We start from the raw sequence: 24872 nt of genomic DNA, 5'->3' as shown, positions 1-24872 counted from the left end.
CTCTGTACAGGTCCCACCTTCCTCAGAAGAGATCCCAATGATCCAAAAATCTAAAACCTTCCCTCCTGCACCAACTCCTCAGCTACACATTCATCTGCCATCTCCTCCTATTCCTACCTTCACTATCACGTGGCACTGGCAGCAAGCCTGAGATTGCTACCCTTGAGGTCCTGTTCTTCAGCCTTCTGCCTAGCTCCCTAAACTCACTTTTCAGGACCTCATCCCTCTTCCTACCTATGTCATTGGCACCAACATGTACCACAACTTCTGGCTTCACACCTCAAGGGCAATGAGGGATGGATAATAAAAGCTGGCATTGCTAATGATAAACACATTGTAAAAAAAAAGTAAAAAGCACATCATTGCCAGTATCATTCACATCATGAAGAAAAATTCTGCTTCTATTAAGTTAACAAACCCAGGACTACTGCTGTCACAATAAATAGCTCCTTTATCTCACAGACATAGGGAACATTTTATATTATAAGTAATGAGTGGATCTGCAGAGAGCAACTTGCCGCCATGCTGCAGCGCCATCTTGCATCCACAGGTTTAACACTGGTTGTGTGAATTCCCTGCCCACCACATGGCATGTCTGGTATGACAAACATTTAATACTAAAAATCAATATAATGACGCTCATTGATGAAGATACAAAAACAAGCATAATTAAAAATCTAGTATTAAAACACATATGACACAGGGGGCGAGAGGGGGAATAATAGGCAGACAGCAGGAAAACATGAAACAAAATAGAAAATAGTGTAATGCTGTAATTCTGGCACCCTGGTACAAAAACTGTGAAATCAATGCCACGTACTCTGTAATTAGAGCTCTTGTGTAATTGCTCATAAGAAGTCAAGGACATGAGGTAGTGTTTGATGTTTGAGACTCTAGTTGCAGCTTAGATACTTTGTGGCCCAATCAGTTTTTTTTTTAATTTGTATAGTGAGTTTTACTGGCAAGGCAAGTTTTAATTGTTCTAAGTGGTGGTGCTGGGGCAGCTCCTTGAAATACTGCAGTTTGTGTGAAGGTACTCCTACAGACTGCTCAGTAAGCAGCTCTAAGATTTTGACATGATGAGGGTCATACACTCAGCCAGGTCTATCACGGCACAACCCTGCCCACTATCGAAGACATCTTCAGGAGTGCCTCAGGAAGGTGGCATCTATCACTAAGGATCCTCACCATTCATGACATGCCCTCTTCTCGTTACTACCACTGGGGAGGTGGTACAGGAGCCTGAAGACCCACAAAGATTCAGGAACCGCTTCTTCCCCTCCGCCATCAGATTTCTGAATCCATAAAACCCCTGAACACTACCGCGTTATTCCTTTTTTTTGCACTATTTATTTTTGTAATTTATAAACCAGTCTCTTCTCCTGCATATCTAAGTGATAAAACCTCATGGGTTTAGGAGATGCTGTTGAAGCTGTCAAAAAAAAAGGGAGTAATGTAGGATTTGTGTAAATAGGTGGTGGCCAGTGGGCTGAAGGGCCCATTTAAGTGTTGTATCTCTCTCTGTTGATGCAATGCATTCTGTCATATACAATGCAGCCAGAGGGAGCAAATTTTAAGGTGCCCTGGGTGTTGAGAGTAAGAAAATTAGCCTTTATCTCCAAATTATTTTTGCAGCAGGTATAAATACTGTTTCTAGACCATGGTGATCTCCACCCCCAGAATGTTGATGGCCGAGCACTCAGCAATGGTAGAACCACTGAATGTTAAAGGAGGGCTGTTGGACTTTCTTCTCAACGACAGTTATTCCCCAGAATTTGTGTGGTGAGGGTTACTTGCCAGTGATCAGTTCAAAATGAACAAAATCACCTCAACCATGGTATCACACTGCTGTCTACGACATAATTCTCATGCTATTTAGCGCACATGTAGTTCTGTGCTGCAACTTTACCAGGTTGGCATTACTTTCCTTGGTATGCCTTGTAATATTTCTGGCATGCTCCACATTTAGTTCCCTGGCTTGACAGGAAGGGCAGGGAGCGAGGGATGTGCTGGCATTAGAGGCTGCAATGGAATAAAATGTTGCTGCTGAAATCCCCACATTGCCCTATAGATGCTCAGTTTGAATTTATCCCATTTAGGACAGTGCCAGTGCCACACAACAGGATGCAGGGTACCCTCACTGTGAAGCTCTGAAGCTGTCTATTCAGAAGCATCTGTGATGAACAACGATGCAGTCAAAGACATTACCCCAGCTGCTGACTTTCTAGCTGTGGTACCATTAGGGATATATGGCAAAGTCCTCCATCCAGAGTACACTCTATATTTCTGCTACTCCTCCAAGTTCAACTTATAGTTGGCAGTGACTCAGCAGCTGAAGGACAGCAGTTGGCAGTAAACAAGAGGAAGTTTCTTTCCTACGTTTGATCTGACACTTCAGGGGCATGGCAATGTTGAGGACCTCCAAAGCTATTCACACTGGGCATCCACCTCTGGTAGACATGTCCTACTAGAGGCCAGCACACACACACAGAGTGGTTGATGTGACCCAACCGACACCGAAAGAATGAATCCGTCTACTTTGGATCTATCATAAGCCCCCAGCAAAGGTTTTCTGACACATCCTTACTGCCAAAGCATCCATACCTGTCCTCAGTCTCTCTGATGTCTGTCAGCTTGTTCTGTATCTGAAGCAGAAGCATCTCGTATCTGTCCTGAGACACTTTGACTGACATCTCCAGTTTGCTTCTTACGTCGGCCAGTTCTTGCTGGAGCCGTTGGTTTTCCTGTTCTAACTGCCTCAGAGATGAAACGTAGCCATCCCGAAGATCCATTAGTGAGCAATTCTGCTGAAATTGAAATGAATGAAAAATATATTACTTCTTCTCTTCCCTACCACTTCTGGAGGCCACTGACTAACACAACTTATCAACAATTTCACTTTCCAAGTGTTAACCTAATGATCTGGACCTTTTAGCCACATCTCTGCTTAGCTCAATCCTTTCCTCATCCAACATACACACTCACACCCTCCAGAGTGAAATAGGAGATTTCACCAACATGCGCTCTCTCCATAGAACAAAAGAACTGAAGTCAATTCAAGTCCCTTAAAATTGCTGTTCCAGCGAAATTCATTAACCTCAGCAAAGACTGGATGTCTACTTTGGAATCTTCCCTCACTATCAGAAAAACATCAAAGGCTGAGTTTGAAACTCATCACGACAAAAAAACGCAGATGTTGGAAATCTGAAATAAAAACAGAAAATGCTGGATACACACAGGAAGCCAGGGAGAATCTGTGAAGAGAGGAACAGTTAACGTTCCAGATGAAGGGTCCCTGACCAGAAACATTACCAGTTTTGTTTTCCTCAGATGTTGCCTGACCTGCTGAGTGTTTCCAGCATTTTCTTTTTATTTATATTTGAAACCCATCAAACCCATTTGGGATTTAAAAAAAGTTTCATCCACCATTTGCTAATCTGAATATGGTAATAACTCATTCTAATGTAGTGAAACTGAGTGGATTTCTTTTTAATTAAGTGTAAGTCTTCCTTTTTCAAAGTATTTTATTAAGGCAGATCTTTGGACCAGTGGCTCAAGTACACGTGTGACTGCCCACATGTGCTAAAGTGATAATGTTCTGATCTTCTCCAATGCAGAGCTCTCCAAATAAAATGGGTGGGAAGGCCAAGATACAGCCACCATGTGACAAGATGTGGCGAGGGCAAGATAAGGAAAATAAAATAGTCATATCTGGATCACACTCCCTAATTCTCTTATCCCTACACTGAATAGGGAATGCGATCCAGATTCCAACCACGCTCTGGGTGAGAAATTTCATCCTCAAGATTGCCACTAATCCTCTTATCCCCAACCCTATATGTATGATCTCCAATTGTAGATATCTCTGCTGTGGGAGAAAGTTTCCCAATATCCATCCTAACCAGGCCACTCATAACTTTGTATACCTCTATCAAATCAAGCCCCCATCCCCCTCCCCAGCTTTCTTCACTCCAAGGATAAAACTAGTACAACATTAGCTTTTGTTTTTGCTGAGGGAGATGGTTGAAATAGTATCTGGATGAATACTTGAATCGCCAACACTTAGAAGGCTGTGGATCTATTGCTGGCAAATGGGATTAGCACAGATGGGCACTTGATGGTCAGCGTGGATATGGATCTATTTTGGTCCTAATGACAAAGAGAGGATAAAGCAGCAAGTAAAATCAAAGAAAAACCGGTATATAAAGACCAGTGAATAATTAAAGAGCCTACTTTGATCCAAAAACTTAGCGTGTATGGAGACAGTGAATGTGGGTATTCTCTTCATGAACACAAAGTGGATGCCTTCAGAGGAGAGTGGGATGATGCTGGTGTTGCAGCTAGAGGGAGAGTGTAAAATATTGGACGCAATAAACATTGTAAGAGAGAAAGTATTAAAGGGTTTAGAAACTTGCAGATATTGGAAAATCTGAAATAAAAGACCATAAGACAAATAAGCAGAATTAGGCCATTTGGCCTATCGATTCTGTTCTGCCCTTGATCATTGTTGATTTATTTTTCCCCCTCAACATTCTCCTGCCTTCTCCCCGTAACCTTTGACCCTAAGAAACTATCAACCTCTGCTTTAAATATACCCAACGACTTGACCTCCACAGCCGTCTGTGGCAATGAATTCCACAGATTCACCATCCTCTGGCTAAAGAAATTCCTCCTCATCTGTGTTCTAAAGGGACAGCCTTCTATTCTGAGGCTGTGCCCTCTGGTCTTAGACTCTTCCACCAATGGAAACATCCTCTGCACATTCACTCTATCCAGGCATTTCAATATTCAGTAGGTTTCAATGAAATCCCTCCTCATCCTTCTGAACTCTGCGAGTACAGGCCCAGAGCCATCAAACGCGCCTCATTCCTGGAATCATTCTTGTAAAACTCCTCTGGACCCTCTCCAATGCTAGCACATCCTTCCTTAAGATGTGGGGCCCAAAACTGCTCACAAGACTCCAAATGTGTTCTGACCAACACCTTATAAAGCCTCAGCATTACATCCTTGCTTTTATATTCTAGTCCTCTCGAAATGAATGCTAACATTGCATTTGCCTTCCTTACTACCAACTCAACCTGCAAGTTAATTTTAGGGAATCCTGCACTAAGACTCCCAAGTCCCTTTGCACATTCAATTTCTGAGCTCGTTCCCGCTTTAGAAGATAGTCTACATCTTTCTTCCTTCTACTAAAGTGCATGACCATACACTTCCCTACACTGTATTCCATCTGCCACTTCTTTGCCCATTTTCCCAACCTGCCCAAGTGCTCCCTGCTTCCTCAACACTACCTGCCCCTCCACCTATCTTTTTATCATCCGCAAACTTGGCCACAAAACTGTCAATTCCGTCACCCAGATCATTAACATGTAACGCGATAAGTAGCATCCCCTGACCAACCCTGACCCCTGTGCACCACCATTAGTCACCAGCAGCCAACCAGAAAAGGCCCCCTTTATTCCTACTCTTTGCCTTCTGCCAGTCAGCCAATCTTCTATCCATTAGTACCTTTCCTGTAATACCACAGGCTCCTATCTTGTTTAGCAGCCTCATGTGTGGCACCTTGTCAAAGGCCTTCTGAAAATCCAAGTAAACAACATCCACTGACTCTCCTTTATCTATGTTGCCTGTTACTTACTCAAGGAATCCCAACAGATTTGTCAGGCAAGATTTCCCCTTAAGGAAACCATGCTGACTTCAGCCTATTTTATCATGTGCTTCCAAGTACCCTGAAACTTCATCCTGGATATCTGAGGGTGAGGGTTCTCCTCAGAGGTGGTGGTTATCTGGAATGAGCTGCCAGATGAGACGGTAGAGGCAGATACAATTACAATGTTTGAAAGGCATTTTGGTAGGTACTTTGATAGGAAAGGATTTGAGGAATACGCCTAATGCAGGCAAATGTGATTAGCGTAGATAGGGATCAGGGTCGACATGATGAGGTGGCAGAAAGGGCCTATTTGTGTTGTACAATTCCATGATTCTCAGCATGGCAGGCAGCATCTATGGAGAGAGGAAAAGGGTTAAAGTTAATGTTTCAGATCAATGACCTTTCATCTGATGAAGGGTCACTGACTCAAAACGTCAACTCTGTTTCTCTCCATGGAGACATCCCTCTTCAAAACAGTCAGCAGATCTGTCAAAATTAATCACGTGCCCAGTCATATCATGACATAAAGATGATTACTTTGCTGGACAGCACCAAGTGCAGAGAGCAACAGCTGTAGCTCCATGTTGAGGTGTGATGGTATGGCAATGACAAGTATCTAGGGTACTGTCACACTACAGAGTCTGGGATCTGATGAGTACGTTGATTTGGAGGTTCCTGCTCATGTTAAAAATATTTAAAAGATCTTTGGATGGTCTAACAATGTACTAAGTGTGGTTACACTGCAGCAGAACTGAAACCCACGTGTGGGATGTTCGAAATCTCATGTCCATAAGCTTTGGGTGACTTTGCTCCAAAACTAGTGTGTGAAAGATGGACAGAAAGAGGATGGGTGAGGGAGAGATTAGTCATGTTTGGGAACTTCATTATTTTGGGGGGGCTAACACTTTCATAGAAAGATCACAGTGCAGAAGGAAGCACACTGGGTGGGTACTGGCTCCACATAAGAGTTCAGCTCCTCTTCCCCATAGTAAATTACGGTACTTATCCAGTTCCCTTTTAACCTCCAAGATTGAATCTACCCCATCACCTCCAGCAGTACATTCCCAACCCAAATCAGTTGCCACTTAAGAAAGATTTTCCCCAAGTCCTTTGGTCTCAACTCCTTTACCATGAGGAACAGTTTCTATCTGTTCTCTTTCAATTTTTGATGATTTTAAACTCATGACATACCCCTGCAAATCCTTCTGTTCCAAAACGAACAACCCCAGCTTCTCCAGTCCATCCACAGAACTATGTCCCTCATCCTTTGCCCCTCGTTAATATCAACAATTTGGATGAGAATGTACAAGGCATGATTAATAAGTTTGCAGATGATAGATAGGTGGGATAGTGAACAATTAAGAAGGTTATCAAAAGAACATCAGGGGACTTTGATCAGCCAAGCAAGTGAGCTGAGGAATGTCAAATGGAGTTGCAATTTGGAAAGTCAAATCAAGGCGGAAGTTTCACAGTGAACAGTAGAGACCTGGGGAGTGTTGTAGAACAGGGAGACGTTGGAGATCAAGTATATGGTTCATTGAAGGTGGAGTCACAGGCAGACAGGGTGGTGAAGGCGGCTTTCCGCATGCTGGCCTTCATCAGTCAGGGCACTGAGTATAGAAGTTGGGAGGTCATTGTGTGGTTGTACAAGAAGCCGATGAGGCCACACTTGGAATATTATGTTCAGTTTTGGTCACCATGCTATAGGAAAGATGTTATTAAACTGGAAAGAGTGCAGAAAAGATTTACAAGGATGTTGCCAGGACTCAAGGGACTGAGTTATAGGGAGAGGTTGGTCAGGCTAGAACTTTTTTTCCTTGGAATGTAGGAGACTGAGAGCTAATCTTATAGAGGTGTATAAAATCATAAGGGGCATATATAGGGTGAATGTACTTGGTCTTTTTTCAAGGGTTGGGGAATCAAGAACTAGAAGACATAGATTTAAGGTGAGGGGGAAAGATTTAACAGGAACTTGAGGGGCAATTTTTCTTTAAAACACAGAGGGTCATACACATGTGGAATGAGAGGGCAGAGGAAGTGATTGAGGCAGGTAAAATAATTTTTAAAAAGACAGTTGAACAGGTACATGGATTAGAAAGGTTTAGAAGATTATGGGCCTAAGGGCCTGTTTCCATGCCACATCTATCTCTAGAATCATTTAGTAAATCTCTTCTGTACACTTTCCAAAGCTTCCACATCTTTTCTAAAGTTGGTGCCCAGAACTGGACACAACAGTCCAGCTGTGGTAGAAGCGATGTTTTATAAAGGTTCATCCAGCCTGGATCTCTGGGTACGTTCACTCCGGTTGCTCTCTCCGGTTCTCCCTCTGTGCCCTCTGCTCCACGCCGACACCTTCTGGTCCTCTCTTTTTCTCTTCCACAGCTCTGGGCCTCACTCTCCAAGATGTGCCCAGGACCGTTATTTTCTGTCGTTTCCGCCATATCCACCCTCTCGATGGACGGTTCTTCTCCTTCCTCACCGCCGTCAGGGATCGCAAGATCACTTGCCTCCAGACTCCCACTGCTGCACGGTCCTCTGGATCCCCTTCCCCACCTGCTCCAAGTTGGAGGTTCTCACCGCTACGCGGTTCTCCAGCTCCCCCCGCCGTGTGGTTCTCCAGGCCTGCCCCCACCCCCCTCCCCTGCCCACCTGGACACCCCTGCCCTACAATACTCTCTGCTCCTCCCACCCTTTTCCTCCCCGGGGCCTCCCTCTCTCCAGGTTTCACCTTCTGTTGCCTCTGCTCTGTTTCTTCCCCCATCTACATCTAATTCTGCAGCCCATCTTGCACCTCCCCCAGCCCACTCCCAGCCCCCCTTATCCCCTCCCCGTACCCTGACCTCTCCTCCTGCTCCCTCTCCTGTTCCCTCCCCTACATCCACCGCCTAACCTACACCTCTCTCTTCACCCCTCCACCACTCCCAACCCCTCTCACCAGCCCAGCCCCCCTACCCCCACCCTTCCTCCTCTAGCCCCAACTCTAACCCCTGCCGGGTCTTTACCATCTCCCCTGACCTCCCCCTCTCTGAAGCTGAGTAGTATGTTCTCAGCAAAGGCCTCATCTTCTTATCTCTATGCCCCCACCTCAATGAATTCCGAGCCCGGCATGATGCTGAGCTCTTTTTCCACTGCCTCTGCGCCACCTTCTTCGGTAAGGAGTCCTCTCACCCTCCTGATGACCTGTTCTGCTGCCTCCAGCCCTCTTCTTCTACCTGGACTCCCCCACCGGGCCTGTTGCCTTCCCTGGACCTATTCATAGCCAACTGTCGGTGGAACATCAGTTGTCTTGACTTTTCTGCTCCCCTCACCCATTTCAACCTCACCCCTTCTGAACGCTCTGATCTCCACTCCCTCCACACCAACCCTGACATTGTAATCAAACCAGCCGACAAAGGTTGTGCCATGGTAGTCTGGCGTACTGACCTTTACCTTGCAGAGGCCAGATGCCAACTCTCGGACATTTCCTCCTACCTACCCCTTAACCATGACTCCACCAAGGACCACCAGGACATTACCTCCTGCATCATCACCTCAGGGGATCTACCCCCCACAGCTACCAACGTGATAGTCTCACAACCTAGGACTGCCCGCTTCTACTTCCTCCCCAAAATCCACAAGATGGACTGTCCTGGCAGACCATTGTATCTGCATGTTCTTGCCCCACGGAGCTATCCTGTCCCCCCCAGTCCAATTCCTTCCCACCTACGTCCGTATCACACGCTCTCCAATCTTCCATAGCTTTAAGTTCTCTGGCATGCACAATCTGATCTTCACCATGAACGTCCAGTCCCTATATACCTCCATTCCCCATCATAGAACCATAGAACAGTACAGCACAACACAGGCCCTTCAGCCGCCCACCATTAAACCACACCTAAGACTATCTAACCCCTTCCTCCCACATATCCCCCTATTTTAAATTCCTCCATATGCTTATCTAACAATCTCTTGAACTTGACCAATGTACCTGCCTCCACCACCACCCCAGGCAGCACATTCCATACCCCAACCACTCTCTGGGTGAAAAACCTCCCTCTGATAGCTCCCTTGAACTTCCCACCCATTACCTCAAAGCCATGCCCCCTTGTATTGAGCATTAGCATAGACATGCGACCTTGAGGGTTTCCTAGATAAAGCCAACTCCGCAGTGGTGTTTAATGGTTAACAGGGAAGGAATGTGTCCAGCTTCCTGATTTGGGAGAGAGGGAAATGTTTGACCTCTAAGATTTAAGGGGTGAACAGAAGAATTTTGTACAAACACAGTTACAGGAGAGTTTGCCCACTGGGTCTGCACCTTTCTGTCAGACAACCCAGCCCTCAACATGCCCCATTCACAAGGTGTCCCTTATTAGAATACAATGCTGGCAACCATGGAGTGCAAATAGAAAAGCCTATAATAGGTTAGATTAAAGGATTGAACACAAGTATTTTTGCTTTTAGAACATACTTTGCTTCACCACAGTTAGCTTTGGGACAGAATTGCCACTGTTTCAACAAAGGTGTTGTATAAGTATTTGAAAAGAGATGAAAGAACACAGACACTAGGATTAAAGTAGTCCAGTTAAAGATCAAATAAATGAAGAAGTGGATGAGTCAATGTCCTTCTTCTATAACATCCTTTCCAATGACGGCCTCATCGCCCTTTGCTTCTTTCTTGACCAGAGACAGAACCAGTCTCCTTCCATTAACACTCTCCTCCACCTGGCTGAACTTGTCCTCACCCTTAACAAATTCACTTTCTACAGACCAAGGGCGTAGCTATGGGCACTCGCATGGGCCCCAGCTATGCCTGCCTCTTCATTGGCTACATTGAACAGTTTCTGTTCCAAGCCTACTCCAACCCCATTCCTCAACTCTTTCTACACTATATCGACAACTGCATTGGTGCCACCTCTTGCACAATGAACTCGACAGTTTCATAAATTTTACCAGTCACTTCAACTTCCCCTCCCACACTTTCACAGATATTTCAGTCCTCAGCCTCTTCCACTGCCAGGAGAATTCCAAGCACAAACTGGAGGAATAGCACCTCATTTTCCGTCTTGGAACTTTGCAGCTTAATGGCATAAACATTGAATTCTCCCACTTTCAGTGAACTTCACACACCACCGCCCACCATGCCTCTTCTTTTCTTCCCTTTCCTTGTCTATCTCTCTTTCTTTTATCTCCCTTTTTCCTCCTTACCTTTGACCCAGCCCTAGTGGATCTGCTCTCCCCCGCACCTGCCTATCATTGTCTCTTACCTGCATCTACCTATCACCACCTTGTGCCCACCCCGCCTCCCATCTTTTTTCCACCTATCGCTGCTCTGCTTTTTCCTCCTATATATCGGGCTTTCCCTATCTTCAGTCCTGAAGAAGGGTCCTGACCCGAAACGTTGGCCACCTGCTTTTCTCCATGGATGCTGCCTGGCCTGCTGAGTTCCTCCAGCATCACAGTGTTTTTCATACAGATTCCAGCATCTGTAGTCCTTTGTTTCTCTCATCATGACTTCCTTGTTCTTGTGTTCTTTTACTTTATAAGCCTATGATCCCTTGTGCTTTTTTAACCACTTTCAGCAAACAATGCAATTTATCCCAGATATCTATGTTCTTGTACCTCTTATAGACTTGTCCTCTAGTTTATATTGCCTTGTCTCATTCCTCCTACCAAAATATAACACTTTGCATCTCTCAGCGTTAAACTTCATTTGCCATGCTTATCTCCTTGAAGTCTTTTACTGTCCTCAGTTCATGATCCATGTCACCTGAAACTTTGGAAATAATGCCCTGTGCACTTAAGTGTAAATCATTAATATCAACTAAAAACAGCAGAGCCTTTGTACTGACCCCTGCTAAACTCCACTGTACCCTTGCCTCCATTTTGAAAAACAACCTTTCAAATGAACCCCTACCACCTGTGCATTCCAGACTCCAACCACCCTCTGGGTAAAGAAGTTCTTACTTAGGTCCCCTCTAAACCTCTTACCCGTTAGCCTAAACTTACGATTTTTAGTTTCTGTTACCTGTATTATGGGGAAAAGTTTCTGACTATCTATCCTGTCTATGCCCCTCATAACTTTTCTATTCCTCAAACAGGCCCCTCCTCTGCACCAAGGACAACAGACACAGCCTATCCAGCTTCTCCTTGTAAGTCAAATGCAGTCAAGTGAATCTTAAGTTTTCCCCACCATACTCTGGATATCCTCTTACCCGATTTCCTTTCAAGATTCCTGCCAAGTGTTGATTTTCCAATTTCAAGGTCTCGAACTGAATCTGTGTGAGCTGAAAAAAAAGGGAAAGAAATTAGCTTTTAATGCAGGACTATTTCAATGCCAACAACATCACTCTCAATGCAATGTGTGTCAATTTAAGCAGGTGAATGCAGAAAATGAATTAAGGCAAAGACCAAAAAATAAATCAGGCCCCAGCACTTGTTAAACACATAACATCTGCTGCATGCAATGTAAACAGAAACATTCAGCCCATTACTACATGCTGCCATTTATCCTCTCCTTGTGCCTCTTTGCATTCATCATCTGTGTAACAAACCTCCATTCCTTCACCCTCCTATACTTGTCTAGCATCCTTTTAAATCTATCCAAACTAATCTCACCACCCTCAATGAAGAGGATTTGATTTGTTGGTGATTATATGATGCCTTAGATTGTTCTGCACATGGAAACAATCTTAGTGTCTCTCTATCACAACTGAGTTCACTTCTCAGCCTTCTTCATTCAAGAATTGAGCTGATGTGTTCATTCGTCCCTGATGGATATAACTTTGCAATCCTACTACCATCCTTGAACATCTATTTTGTGCCCTCCCAGTGTTCCTTTTGAAACATGATACCCAGACTCATACACTATACTCCATGTGTGGCCTAAGCAAAGTTTGGAACAGACTTAGTCTGGCTTCTCAACTTTGTAATTCTCTCTCCAGAAACAAACCTTAGTGTTTGGCTTATTTTGTTTTCTTTATAGCACCTATTAATGTGACCTGCCCTTTTGCTCCTCTGTCTCATTTTCCTTTGTATTTTTCAAATAATACATGATCTACTTGCTTTGTTATCATAATGTACTACCTCACACACTGCTTGTATTGAAATTCATTTGCCAATTATTCACCTGTTGTGAAAGTTTTTTTTAAAATGTAATGATGCAGTCTTTCTCATTATTAACTATTCTTTCCACATTTGGGAATTGTGTTTTGGATTCCAAAGTCAAAAATATTGATGTAAATTGTGGACAATGGATGTAAACTGAAATTATCCTTGTGGAGCAATTTCCATTGTCCGGTGAGCTGAATAACTGGTTTTCAGTTACAGTCTCTGCTTGTTACACTGCAGCCAGTTAGAACTATATAGGACAATAACCCAGTAATTAATTAATAAAGAAATCTAGATGACTTGCATCTACAGTTTTAATCTTGTTTATTATTGCTTCAATACACTCAAGCAAAGAGCTTTAAAATCCATGCTGACCTTTTAATCATTATATTTTAGTTTTTAATATTATATTTTCTACTTTAACAGAAATGTCATCATTATTTCCATCCATTAAGCTGACTGGTGTATAATTTCCTGGGCACAGGAACATTTCAGAAAGAAATAGAGTATGCCTCCGGGCATAACACTGGCAGCTCTACCTCCCAATAAACTGGAGGAGAGAGGCACTGACTGCAAGGGCAATAAGCGGCTCTCTGACACCAGATCTTTTTCGGCCCAATTACTTTCTGCAGCTGCAACCTCATCTTTAATGGCTTTTAAAATGTGTATTTTCAACTTGTCTACTTCAGAAGTTATTTGAGCTTGACTTAAAGAGAGAAATATTTAAAAACATAAATACATTTGTAATTTCTCATTTACCAAGTTACAAAAAGTGTTTGCTCAATAACATTTGCCTTTTCTCCAACAGTGATTTTAATCCATCCACTCCCAATGCATTTATTCCTACAGTTTCCTTTGCTTGTGAAATACTTTGGTAGTTTGGTACTTGGACCTAATTCTATCATTCCTCTTTGCCTTCCTAATTGTTTTTTAGATTTCTTTCTTATTCTTGTCAACATCTTCCTTATTATGCTCAGCCCTGCTCTTTTGCACATTGGACACTAATTATTCTTACATTTTTAGTTGTTTATTATTATCTGTGTTATTTTTGAAGAATATATTTTTCCTTGACACCACTGCACATTGTTTTAAATGTTTTCCACTATTTTTCTACATCACTGCCTGTCAATATTACCTATTTAATTTTCCCATGCTCTGTTTGATGCTTCTCAAAATCAGCTTTCCTCATAGCTATCATCTTGGTCTTTGCTATGCTTAACCCAGTTATGATCTACAGGCTTATAATGGGATTACTGAATAGACGTTCTCCGACTTTACTTCCCCTTCCAGCTCTGCTTCACTTCCCATGACTCTAGTGAATGCTCCCCTGATGCACTTCGTGGAGCAGAAAGTCATCATGTACATGTTATGGGACTGCCATTATACCGTTTACCTGCCTCTTCTGACCAATTAATCTCAAGGTAGTTGAAATCTGCCATGATTATGATTTTTCCCTCTCCACTATTTCTTCCACCAGGTCTGGGTACTCTGATAGAGGGGACCATTAAAGTGGGAGGAGTGAAAAGGAACATGGCCATGATAAGGGCACAATATATTCAGGGGGTAGGTACAACTTTCTCTGCAGCTGTCACAGAAGGATACAAAGGATATGTTGCTTTCCCTGTGCCAGTGTTGAGAACATCTCCGCAGCTGGAGTAAAACTTGCAGTAAGAGGGGGAGGATCCCATTGTCATGATTGACAGAAACATCAATGATATAGGTAAGATAAGAATAAGGTACAGTTGAGATATTTTAGAAACTCGGGATCAAATTAAAGCATGAAGCTTAAGAGGTAATAACCACTGGATTGGTACCTGGGACAAACACAGATTGGTATTGGTTTGAAAAATCAGAATTAAATGTATGGCTCAAGAGTGATGTGTGAGAAAGGAGTTTTAGTTCAGGAGTATGGCATCATTACTCAGGATAGTGAGCTTTACTGTTGGGATGGGTTCCAGTGAGACTGGGATTGGGACAAATATCCTGGTTAAACATAACTAGGGTCACAAAATTTTAAACTACCAATGGGAATGAGGAGGATGATGCAGGTTTCCAGAAAGGGAAATGTTTTAGACTTAAAGGACTTAAAAGAAACTTTCTAAGTCATAAAAGAAAATAGCAATTCAGTTAATGACAGGCAGATTTTGATGGAGTAGGACAGAACCTAGTGGCTGTAGTAAAATAAAAATCAAGGAGAATGGATAAAATGTTAACATTAACGCATGAAGCATTTGACAAAAGAGTCAAATAGCATAAATAGAGACTATTGGGCTTGACCTAATTTCTAACCCAGTGGTTGTGAATTAAATATTCTATGGTACTTGATGTTTAGAGAGATTGGGCAAAGTGCAGCAGGTGGCAAGGGCAGATCTGATAATAAAGGAATTAAATAACGGCTGTAATGAGGAATGATTTTGGGTGAGAAGAACAGGAAATAAATCAGTATGAGTAGAAAGAGAGACTACGAGGTTCAGAAAAACTCTGGTCTGAGTGGTTACAAGTTCCCTAAAAACACAACTAGAGAGAGAAAATTAAATAACAAGAAAATGGTTGCATCAACCTTTGTTTCCCAATGTTTAAAAATTATACTCTTTTTTAATTCTTCCTACCAATGTGAACAACTTCATTTTGTTAATCTGTCAATAAATGTTGGTGTGCAAAGTGCGTCACTTAATATATTGCAACAAATAATACTGTCACAAAAGGAAATGCTCACTTCCCACATGAACTCTTAGCCAGCCTGTTAAATCCTCCTGATCTGCTCACTTCAGTGCCAATTTGCATGCGTCTTAGGCAATAACCGAGATGATTACTTGTGAAATCCTGCTCTTTAATTATCTTCTAACTTCAGAATGCATCTGTTTCTTCTGCCATTTATCTAACATGGAGTGCAACCACTGTACTCTCTTGCTTCCCAAATTCTCTAGTCCTTGAGATGTTTATCATGCTTGTATCAAGTGGACAACACAGCTTTCTGTTTATGGCTGGACAGAATGCTATCCATCTCCTAGTAATTATTATATTTTTCTCCTCTTCCCTCTTTTACATGGTCTTTTGAGCTTGAGGGAGCAAGGATATCACATCTGTCAAACAGGACCAGTGCCTCCTTAACTTTGCCACAGCCACTGACAGTTATACCACATTCCTCATAACCCTGGACTTTCTGATTTTGAAATACAAGATTACATACCTTTTGAAAGCTAAAAGTAAATTAAAACTCAAAATTTGGACTGGATGATAAATCTGAAGTTTTGCAAAAGTATGATGCACAGATTATATTAAAGATAATTTTAACTTTGCTTGCATTCACCACTGAAATCAGCAATATTTAACTTCCTCAGAATGTGCATTGGCACTTCCTCGGCATTTTCAATCCATCTGTTTATCATGCACCCATTCTCTCTCTCAATTCTCACCTTCCAACTCTCGCTTAATCTCTGCCTCCACAAACTCCCCACACCATTCTCATGGCCACCCACGAGATTTTGTCTGGTATAGGATACATGGTGCAGCAGCTGTAAAGTTACCAGATGAGCAACCCAGACTCCTTGACTAGCTATCCAGAGCCAGGAGTTCAAATTCCATCATAGTAGCTGTGGAACTTAAACTCAGTCTTTAATCAACAAGTTGGAACTTGCATCAGTGAGTGCAGCTCCAACAACTTTCAAGCTCAACACCATCCAAGACAAAGCAGCACATCAACCATGCTAAACATTCGCTGCCTCCACCACCAGTGCATACCAAATACTTTGAGGTACTCTGACAGGACCCCACAAACCCGACAAGAGCAACAGGTGCATGGGATCACTACCTGTGAGCAGGATCTCCGAGTTGCACGCCATTCTGATGTTAAGTTATCAATCATTTATCATCACTGGGTCTAAATCCTGGAACTACCTTTCCAACAGCACTCAGGGAGCTCCTCCAGCAACAGTTCAAGAAGGCAGCTCAGTACCACATTCTCAAAGGCAATTAGGGATGGGCAATGAAGGCCCCATCTCCTGCACCCAAGACTCTTACTTCTGCAGAGTCCTTGAACATGGTGTCACATCCCAAATATGTGCCTGAATACCAGGATATCCATGTGTGGATCTAATACCAATCTAATAAATGACATTTTGTGGATGCGACTAAATTAAACCAACCTCCAACATTTTCCCACTCTCATACAGTTGGGTAGAAACTATATTTACTTGGTTACATTTTCATTTGTCTGGTCATAGTTAAAGAATCAATTGCAATAGCTTCTCCTACCAGAGCCACGTCCTTAACACGGGCAATGAGGAATTTATCCTTCACACCCTCCTACTTCTTATCCTCTTGCTTCCCCTTCAGGTACATCCAAAGGGTTCTAAATGAAGGATAATATCCAAATCTACCTCCTAGATGTCTCCAAATCGTCCAACATCTAGATGATGTTTGCTTTCAGTTAAATATTGCAAAGACCACCACAAACTCCATTCTCTAAGTCATTGACTCCATCTTCTTGGCCTTGGCATTCACCTTGGTATCACATAGAAGGCAAATGTCTTTAGAGATAAGCTCTGGGTCCACATGTTGTCCTGGACTAGTTCAGGTAGCCCCAGGTGGATTGAACAGGAAATTTTTCATTCCTTTATTGGCCATGGCTTTAGAATATTTTTCAACTCCTTTGAGAGGTTATAAGGGCCCATGAGTAATTTTAAGATGGGGAGTCAGGGAGTCAGTTGTCAAAGTGCTTACATATCGAGGTAAAAGATCAGCCATGATCTCATTAATGGGGGAGCAGGCACAAGGGGTTGCATAGCCTAGTCCCGCTTCCATTAATTGTGTATATCTATAACATTCATGTTCAAACACCATTAAAAATTATGCATACTATAAAAATTATTGGAAAGTCTTTTTAAACACAAGTGTAAAACACCTGAGGACACTCAAAATCCCTTACACAACTAAATATATTTAAATTCACTAAACTCAAAAATTATAAATCACTCAAGATTTGTCCCTCTCCGTAACAATGAAGGGAGTCACTGAACTGACACCTGCTGTAGCCTGGCGTAGCTGGCAGACATCCCAACTGTGGGAAACTGTAGGAAGTTCACTTTCTACCCTTGGATGCCAAGATCAGTCCATCATTGGAGCGTACTTGAAATGAAACCAATGCTCAGCTGCAAGGTGGTGTAGGTTCTCGGTGCTCTAATGTGCTTGGATGCGAGTTTCAACTTCCCTCACGGTTGTGAAATTGCTGGCTTGTTTGCAGAAATTTCAAACTGAAAACCTTCTAATTTTTTTCCCTTTCTATCTCAATTGCCCTCATCTTCAGTAGCCACAGCCTCAATCAGCTAGAGTAGCAAAGAAACAAAGCCACAGGTCTGACAGGCAGGTATTTCAACCAGAGGGTGGCAGCTACGTGGAATGAGCTGCTAGAGGAGGTAGTAGAGGCAGGTACAATTAGTGTTTAAAATGTATTTGAACAGGTACTTGGATAGGGAAGGAGTAGAGGGATATAGGCCTAATGCAGGCCAATAGGATTAGTGTGGATAGGCATCACGATCAACATGATCAAGTTGGTCAGAAGGTCCCGTTTCTGTGCCGTACAACTTGATGACTCTTATCAGTGGCATTCCAGTCATAGACATGTACAGCTGGACAGCCTGGTTGTGATGCTATTCCCCTCTCCTACAGAAAGGCACACAATCTAATATTCCCATGTGTCACATGTAGTCAGAGCAGCAAACAACTGAATAGGGTTAGACATTTTTTGCACAGAATGGACTGTATTCCTTATTGTTCCACGGTGGAAGAAAATAGATCTAAACTGAGTGAACAAGCAACTGTGACCTTCATTTTATGGAGCAATACAGACTCCTAAAACTCAGATGGCACAGAAGGAAGTCACTTAGCCCATGAAGCCTGCACAAATCCTTTATGAGTTTTACAATTGGTAAATTGGTTTATTATTGTCACATGTACTGAGGTACAGTGAAAAACTTGTCTTGCATACAGTTCATACAGATCAATTCATTACACAGTGCATTGAGGTAGTACATGGTAAAACTCTAACAGAATGGAGAATAAAGTGTTACAGTTCCAAAGAAAGTACACTGCAGGTTGACAAAAAGGTGTAAGGTCATAATGAGGGAGATTGTGAGGTCAAGAGTCCATCTTATTGTACTTGGGAACTGTTCAATAGTCTTATAACAGAGGGAAGGAAGCTGCCCTTGAGCCTGGTGGTACATGCTTCTGCCCAATGGGAAGGGAAGGAGAGAGAATGGATGGGTGAGGTCTTTGATTATGCTGGCTGCTTTACTGAGGCAGCAAAAAGTATAGACAGAGTCCATGGAGGGGAGGCTGGTTTCTGTGATGTGTTGAGCTGTGTGCACAACTCTGCAGTTTCTTGTGGTCACAGGCAGAGCAGTTGCCATACCAAGCCGTGATGCGACCAGATAATATGCTTTCTATGGTGCATTGATAAAAATTGGTGAGGGTCAAAGGGGACATGCCAAATTTCTTTAGCCTCCTGAGGAAGTAGGGGCGCTGATGAGCTTTCTTGGCCGTAGCATCGACGTGGTTCGAGCTGGACAGGCTATTGGTGACGTTCACTCCCAGGAACTTGAAGCTCTCAACCTTCTTGACCTCAGCACTGTTGATGTAAACAGGAGCATGTGCATTGCCCCACTTCCTGAAGTCAATGACCAGCTCTTTTGGTCTTCTGACATGAGGGAAAGGTTGTCATCATGATACCATGCCACTAGGCTCTCTATCTCCTTCCTGTACGCTGACTCATCATTAATTGAGACACAACCCACTATGGTGGCATCATCTGTGAATTTGTAGATGGAGTTAGAGCAGAATCTGGCCACGCAGTCATGAGTGTATAGAGAGTAGAGATTGGGGCTGAGGACATAGCCTTGTGGGGCACCAGTGTTGAGAATAATCGTGGCAGAGGTGTTGCTGCCTATCCTTACTGATTGTGGTCTGTTGGTCAGGAAGTCAAGGATCCATTTGCAAAGGGAGGTATTTAAATTTAAATTTTATTTACAGCGTGGTAACAGGCCCTTCCGGCCCAACGAGTCCGTGCCGCTCATTTTAAACCCAAATTAACCTACCCGTACGTCTAGGAGTTTGGAGATGAGTTTGGTTAGAATTATAGTATTGAAGGTGGAGCTGTAGACAATAAACATAGTCCAACATAGATGTCTTTACTGTTCAGATGATCCAGAGATGAGTGTAGGGCCAGGGAGATGGTGTCCACTATAGACATGTTTCGGCGGTAGGCGAATTGCAGTGGGTTGAGTTTGTCTGGGAAGCTGGAGGTAATGACCAACTGCTCAAAGCACTTCATGATGGTGGATGTCAGAGTCACCCGGCAGTAGTCATTAAGGCACGTTTCCTTGTTTTTCTCTCCTTGTCTGGCCCTTTCACCATAGGACTGGGAATTTTCCTCTTCTAACTCCCATGTCAGGAGTTATTATTGAATATGTTTCCATACTCACATGCAATGTAGTTGAGAATATGCTGGGAGTCACACAAAAACATCTCCTATCCAGCCTCGGGCATTTTTTCCCCATTATCTTAAACCTGTATTATCCTGCTTACCAGTCATCCTGCCAAATGAACAGTTCATCCTTTCTCATTAAATAACCCATTAATCTATTCTGCACCAGAAAACAAATCCTCTTGTCCATTTATTGATTCATAACATGCTTTTCCCCTGTCATGATGAAGCAGCCAATTTGAATCTGTATAACAAAATACCCTCCATAAACAAAAACTCTGGAAAGTAGTCTGAGGCAGCTTGGAAAAAGGCAGATTTACAGCTTCAGATGGAAGCAATTCTGACAAGCCCTGCTCAAAATTTTAGCCTGCTCTTCTCTGCCACTCAGCTGGTTGAGTGAGCTGAACAAATATCTTAACCATGCTCAGCAAGCAAGTCTTGAGTTTGTTCCCTGTTGCATGGAGATAGATGATCTCTGCAATAGCAGCAATAATAAATCGTGGCACTGTTAAGTTAGGACGGGAATAAAAAAAAATCAATCAAGGCAAATGATTGCTATGCAGCAAAAACTGTTGCTAGTTTCAGGAAGGGCTGTGATTTTTCCGGTTAAATAATCTGAGGACATTTAGTGCCTGGTTTGAAGATGACCACCAACGACTTAAACAAAGTGCATCAGGAATGCACAACAGCCATAAAATGATACAAAGAAAGAGGATGCAGGGGCATATCTCACAGAAAGGTTAATGAAAGGTATTGCACTTCTTTCTCACTCCGATGGCCCATCTAAATCTATTCAGATGTGTAAGGAGAAGGGCTAAGTGCTTTGACTGCCACTTTGACCAAGATCATACATCTACAGTATGTAGCTGACAATTTTAGTTAGCACTCCAAAGACACCCGAATGATTGTATTTTATGAACATCAGCAACCTTCATTTATTTAACACCCTTAATTCAGTAAACCACCTTAAGGCATGCAAGATGATGATCAAGGAGAGAGGATCAAAAACACAAGAAATACTGAAGGATGTCAAACTCTGATTTCAATGTGTGAGCAGTATTCATTATTCTTTCATAAAATCACTAACTCCGTGCACTGGAGTTTCACAAAGACCTTGCCAGGACTGGAGGGCTTGCAGTATTAGGGGAAACTGGATAGGCTGGGACTGTTTTCCCTGAAGCAAAGGAGGCTGAGGGGTAACCCTGATAAAGGTTTATAAAATCATGAGGGGCATAGATAAAGAGAATGGCCACAGTCTTTTTCCCTTTGTAGGGGAGTCTAAAACTAGAGGGCATAGACTTGTGAGAGAGGAAATATTTAAAGTGAACCTGAGGGACAAGAGGGTGGTGGGTATGTGGAATGAGCTGTCAGGGGAAGTGATAGAGGCAGGTACAATTACATTTAAAATACGTTTAGACATGTATATGGATAGGAAAGGTTTAGAAGGATATGGGCCAAGCGCAGCCAAATGGGACTACCTCAGGTAGGCAATGTGGTCAGCATGGACGAGTTGGGCTGAAGAGCCTGTTTCTGTGCTGTATAACTCTAGGATTTTAGGAAAATAGGAGCAGCAGTAGGCCACTCAGCCCCTCAAGCCTGCCCAGCCATTCATAATGATCACAGCTGATCTACACTAGCTTCAATTCTTCATCTGTGCCGGTTCCTCATGACTATCAACAACTTGGATGCAGTTTTAAAGAGCGCCTTAAAAGGGAAAAGGAGAGATGAAGGGTTACAGGGAAGGAATTCCAGGGTCTTAGTAGCTGTAAGCACACAGCCCACATTTGAGCAATCTAAAATGGATACTAAAGAGATCTAGCACGTTGGAAAAAAGATCAGCTTGGCACTTATCCACACTTTCCAAAGCCAATAAATATCAAATCTATAAACATTATATGAAAAAAATAAATGAAACAGAAACAAATAACAGAAAATGCTGAAAACACTTTGCAGGTCAAAGTCATAGATTTATACAGTATGGAAACAGGCCCTTCATCCCAACTGGCTCATGTGAACCGAAATGCCTACCTAAACTACTCCCATTTGCCTGTGTTCGGTCCATGTCCCTCTGAACATTTTCTATGCATGTACCAGTCCAAATGTCTTTTCAACGTTGTAATTGTAACTGTTTCCACCACTTCCTCTGGCAGCTCGTTCCATATACTCACCATTCTCTTGCCCCTCAGCTCCCCTCTCTCCCCTCAGGTTTCTCCTCTCCCCTCTGGTTTTAAACTCCCCTACCCTGGGAAACAGAGTGTGACTATCTAACCTTATCTGTGTCCCTCATGATTTTACTAACCTCTCTAGGGTCACTCCTCAGCCTCAGGTCAGCATTGAAAGAGAGACAATGAAGGGTCTTTAGCCTGACTGTTAACTTTGTTTCTCTCTCCACAGATGCTCCCTGACTTGCTGAGTATTTCCAGCATTTTCTACATCTGCAGTTTTTTAACTTTGAACAAATGATTGAAGTTAATTAAAAACACCTTGATTTCTTTAGCTTTCCTATCAGTTTTCTCCAGTTCACTCTGAAGCTGTCGCTCCATGTTGGAAGTGGCTGCACTCATCGCTGCAATTGTTACATCACGCTGGTGCAGTTCTGTGGTCAGCTGTGAAATCTCCAACTTCATTCCCTTCATCTCAGAATGATGTTGCTGCTCCACCAAATTTAACTGGTCTCTCAGCTGTTGTAGGAATAAAACATGGTGTCAATAGAATACAAACTCCCACTGGTGCATTGAAGGCCAATGCCCTTCAGTTACCTTAGAGTACCTGCTATGTGTCAAAGATGAAACTACTCAATGTTAGACTGAAATTACAGATTAAACATCAAACCAGCCATCTCCCTTTGTTCTTTTAGACAGCAGAGGGCCAAAGGAATTAATTAAACTTTGTGAACTGAAAAACTGTCACTCATCATATAGAGTGAATAGAAATACTGGGTTTATTTCTCTTCCTGTTGAATTCAGCCCCTGGACAGCTCAGTTGTGCAGCTAGGAGAGCTGTTGCCTTCACAGCTCCAGTAAATCAAGTCATCCATATATAATGGATATCTACCTCAACACACTTGTAGAGTTTGATCTTCACAGGATATTTACAGGAGGCTGCATTCTGCATAGACACAGAAGTCTATGTTTCAACAGTTATAACGCTTCTCCCTGGAACTGCCGCTAATGTTGAAATATAAATGGCTATCTGAAAATTGGTTGCTTATGATTTGATGCTCCTACTTATCTGAACAAAATTGTTATACTGACACTAGACTCTATGAAGACAATAGGCATCCAAACACTGACAGGTTTTTCTTTATAAAAACCTTCCTGTGCTTTCAAGATGGAAAGCACATATAAAAGCACATATAAATATCTTGAATTTGAAGCACATTAGGGGGGCCTGCTGGCCATATAGAGCTAGGCTAAGATTGGACTGTGCTTTTAAATTACAGTCTAGCTCTGTATGCTGGTACAATACCTCTGTTTTTTTTTGTCCACAATATCTAAAGGCTCAAGGTATTTTTTTTCACCTTCCTAATTTACTTGTAATTTTTGCACTATGTGCCAGTGGCCAAAAGTTGATGATTGATGCTGAGCTGACTTTCCACAAGGGCCAGCAGGCCCCCCTAGTGTGCTTCATTTCCAAAGTATTTATGTGTGTTTTCCATCTTGCTTCAGCACAAAGAAAAGCCTGTCAGGGTTTAGGTGCCTATTGTTGTCTATGATGAAACTGAAAAGCCAGTTTTTGTGGCACATTGGTTTTACTCTGCATTCTACACTGATAACTGTGCTGAGGGAGGCGGCAACAGGATTAGCAATTCCGAAAGTTAGGGCAAGTGGAGTGAAAACTGAGTCAGAAAAATTTAACAGCCAGGGTCACTGCTTTAAGTCCAACTTCATGGATCCCTGTTAGAACACGTACATGTCTGGACAGCCTATAGTAGTCCCCACACCAAAACAGTTTTTACTGTGCCCAGGACCATTGGACTTGCAGGTCTTTAAGATAAGATCTTTATTAGTCACATGTACATCGAAACACACAGTGAAATACATCTTTTGCGTAGTGATTTTGGGGGGCAGCACGCAAGTGTCGCCACGCCTCCGGCGCCAACACAGCATGCCCATGACTTCCTAACCAGTACGTCTTTGGAATGTGGGAGGAAACTGGAGCACTCGGAGGAAACCCACACAGACACGGGGAGAACGTACAAACTCCTTACAGACAATGGCCAGATTTGAACCCAGGTCGCTGGCGCTGTAAAGCATTGTGCTAACCACTATGCTACCGTGCCATCCTTGTTCAATGCAATGTGAATGTTGATCTCTTGAGAAGTTAACAGAGATAAAAATTGAGGATGTGGGAAGGATGGAATATCAGGGGATTATCAGAGAGAAAAGAAACACTGAATATGCATCTCAAGCAAATAGAAAACCACTTGTCTTTCCAAGCCATTAAGTACTTTCAGTACAGTATTGTGATAAAGTTTGCACGTTAATAATATTATCAGAGGCACAATTGTAAAATGATTCCAAGAACAAGATGTCATTTGGAGCAGGTTATGCAATGTCTCTAAAGAAAGAAACATGACTAAGGAGATTATATAGTTAAATCTAAAATAAAAGGAACACTTTTAATAAATCATTTAAACCCACTGACAGAGAAATG

General features: G+C 42.7%; 1 protein-coding gene across 9 annotated transcripts in view; it reads right to left on the bottom strand.

Moving 5' to 3' along the window:
- Positions 1-24872, bottom strand: part of cep63 (centrosomal protein 63) — a 117129-nt gene that overhangs the window by 26341 nt on the left and 65916 nt on the right. For 7 of the 9 annotated variants that reach the window (XM_052018848.1, XM_052018842.1, XM_052018843.1 and 4 more), the window contains 3 exons: positions 22700-22897; positions 11842-11913; positions 2605-2807 (listed from right to left, as the gene is read on the bottom strand). In XM_052018848.1, the coding sequence (XP_051874808.1) occupies positions 2605-2807; positions 11842-11913; positions 22700-22897 (473 nt within the window). The remainder of the gene's footprint in view (positions 1-2604; positions 2808-11841; positions 11914-22699; positions 22898-24872) is intronic. The other 2 variants (XM_052018846.1, XM_052018845.1) reach the window with 1 other exon arrangement.

The sequence above is a fragment of the Pristis pectinata genome, chromosome 6, assembly GCF_009764475.1.
Source record: "Pristis pectinata isolate sPriPec2 chromosome 6, sPriPec2.1.pri, whole genome shotgun sequence".
Classification (NCBI taxonomy): Eukaryota; Metazoa; Chordata; class Chondrichthyes; order Rhinopristiformes; family Pristidae; genus Pristis; species Pristis pectinata.
The sequence above is the reverse complement of the archived record's forward strand: the minus strand, read 5'-3'. Positions and strand labels throughout refer to the sequence as shown.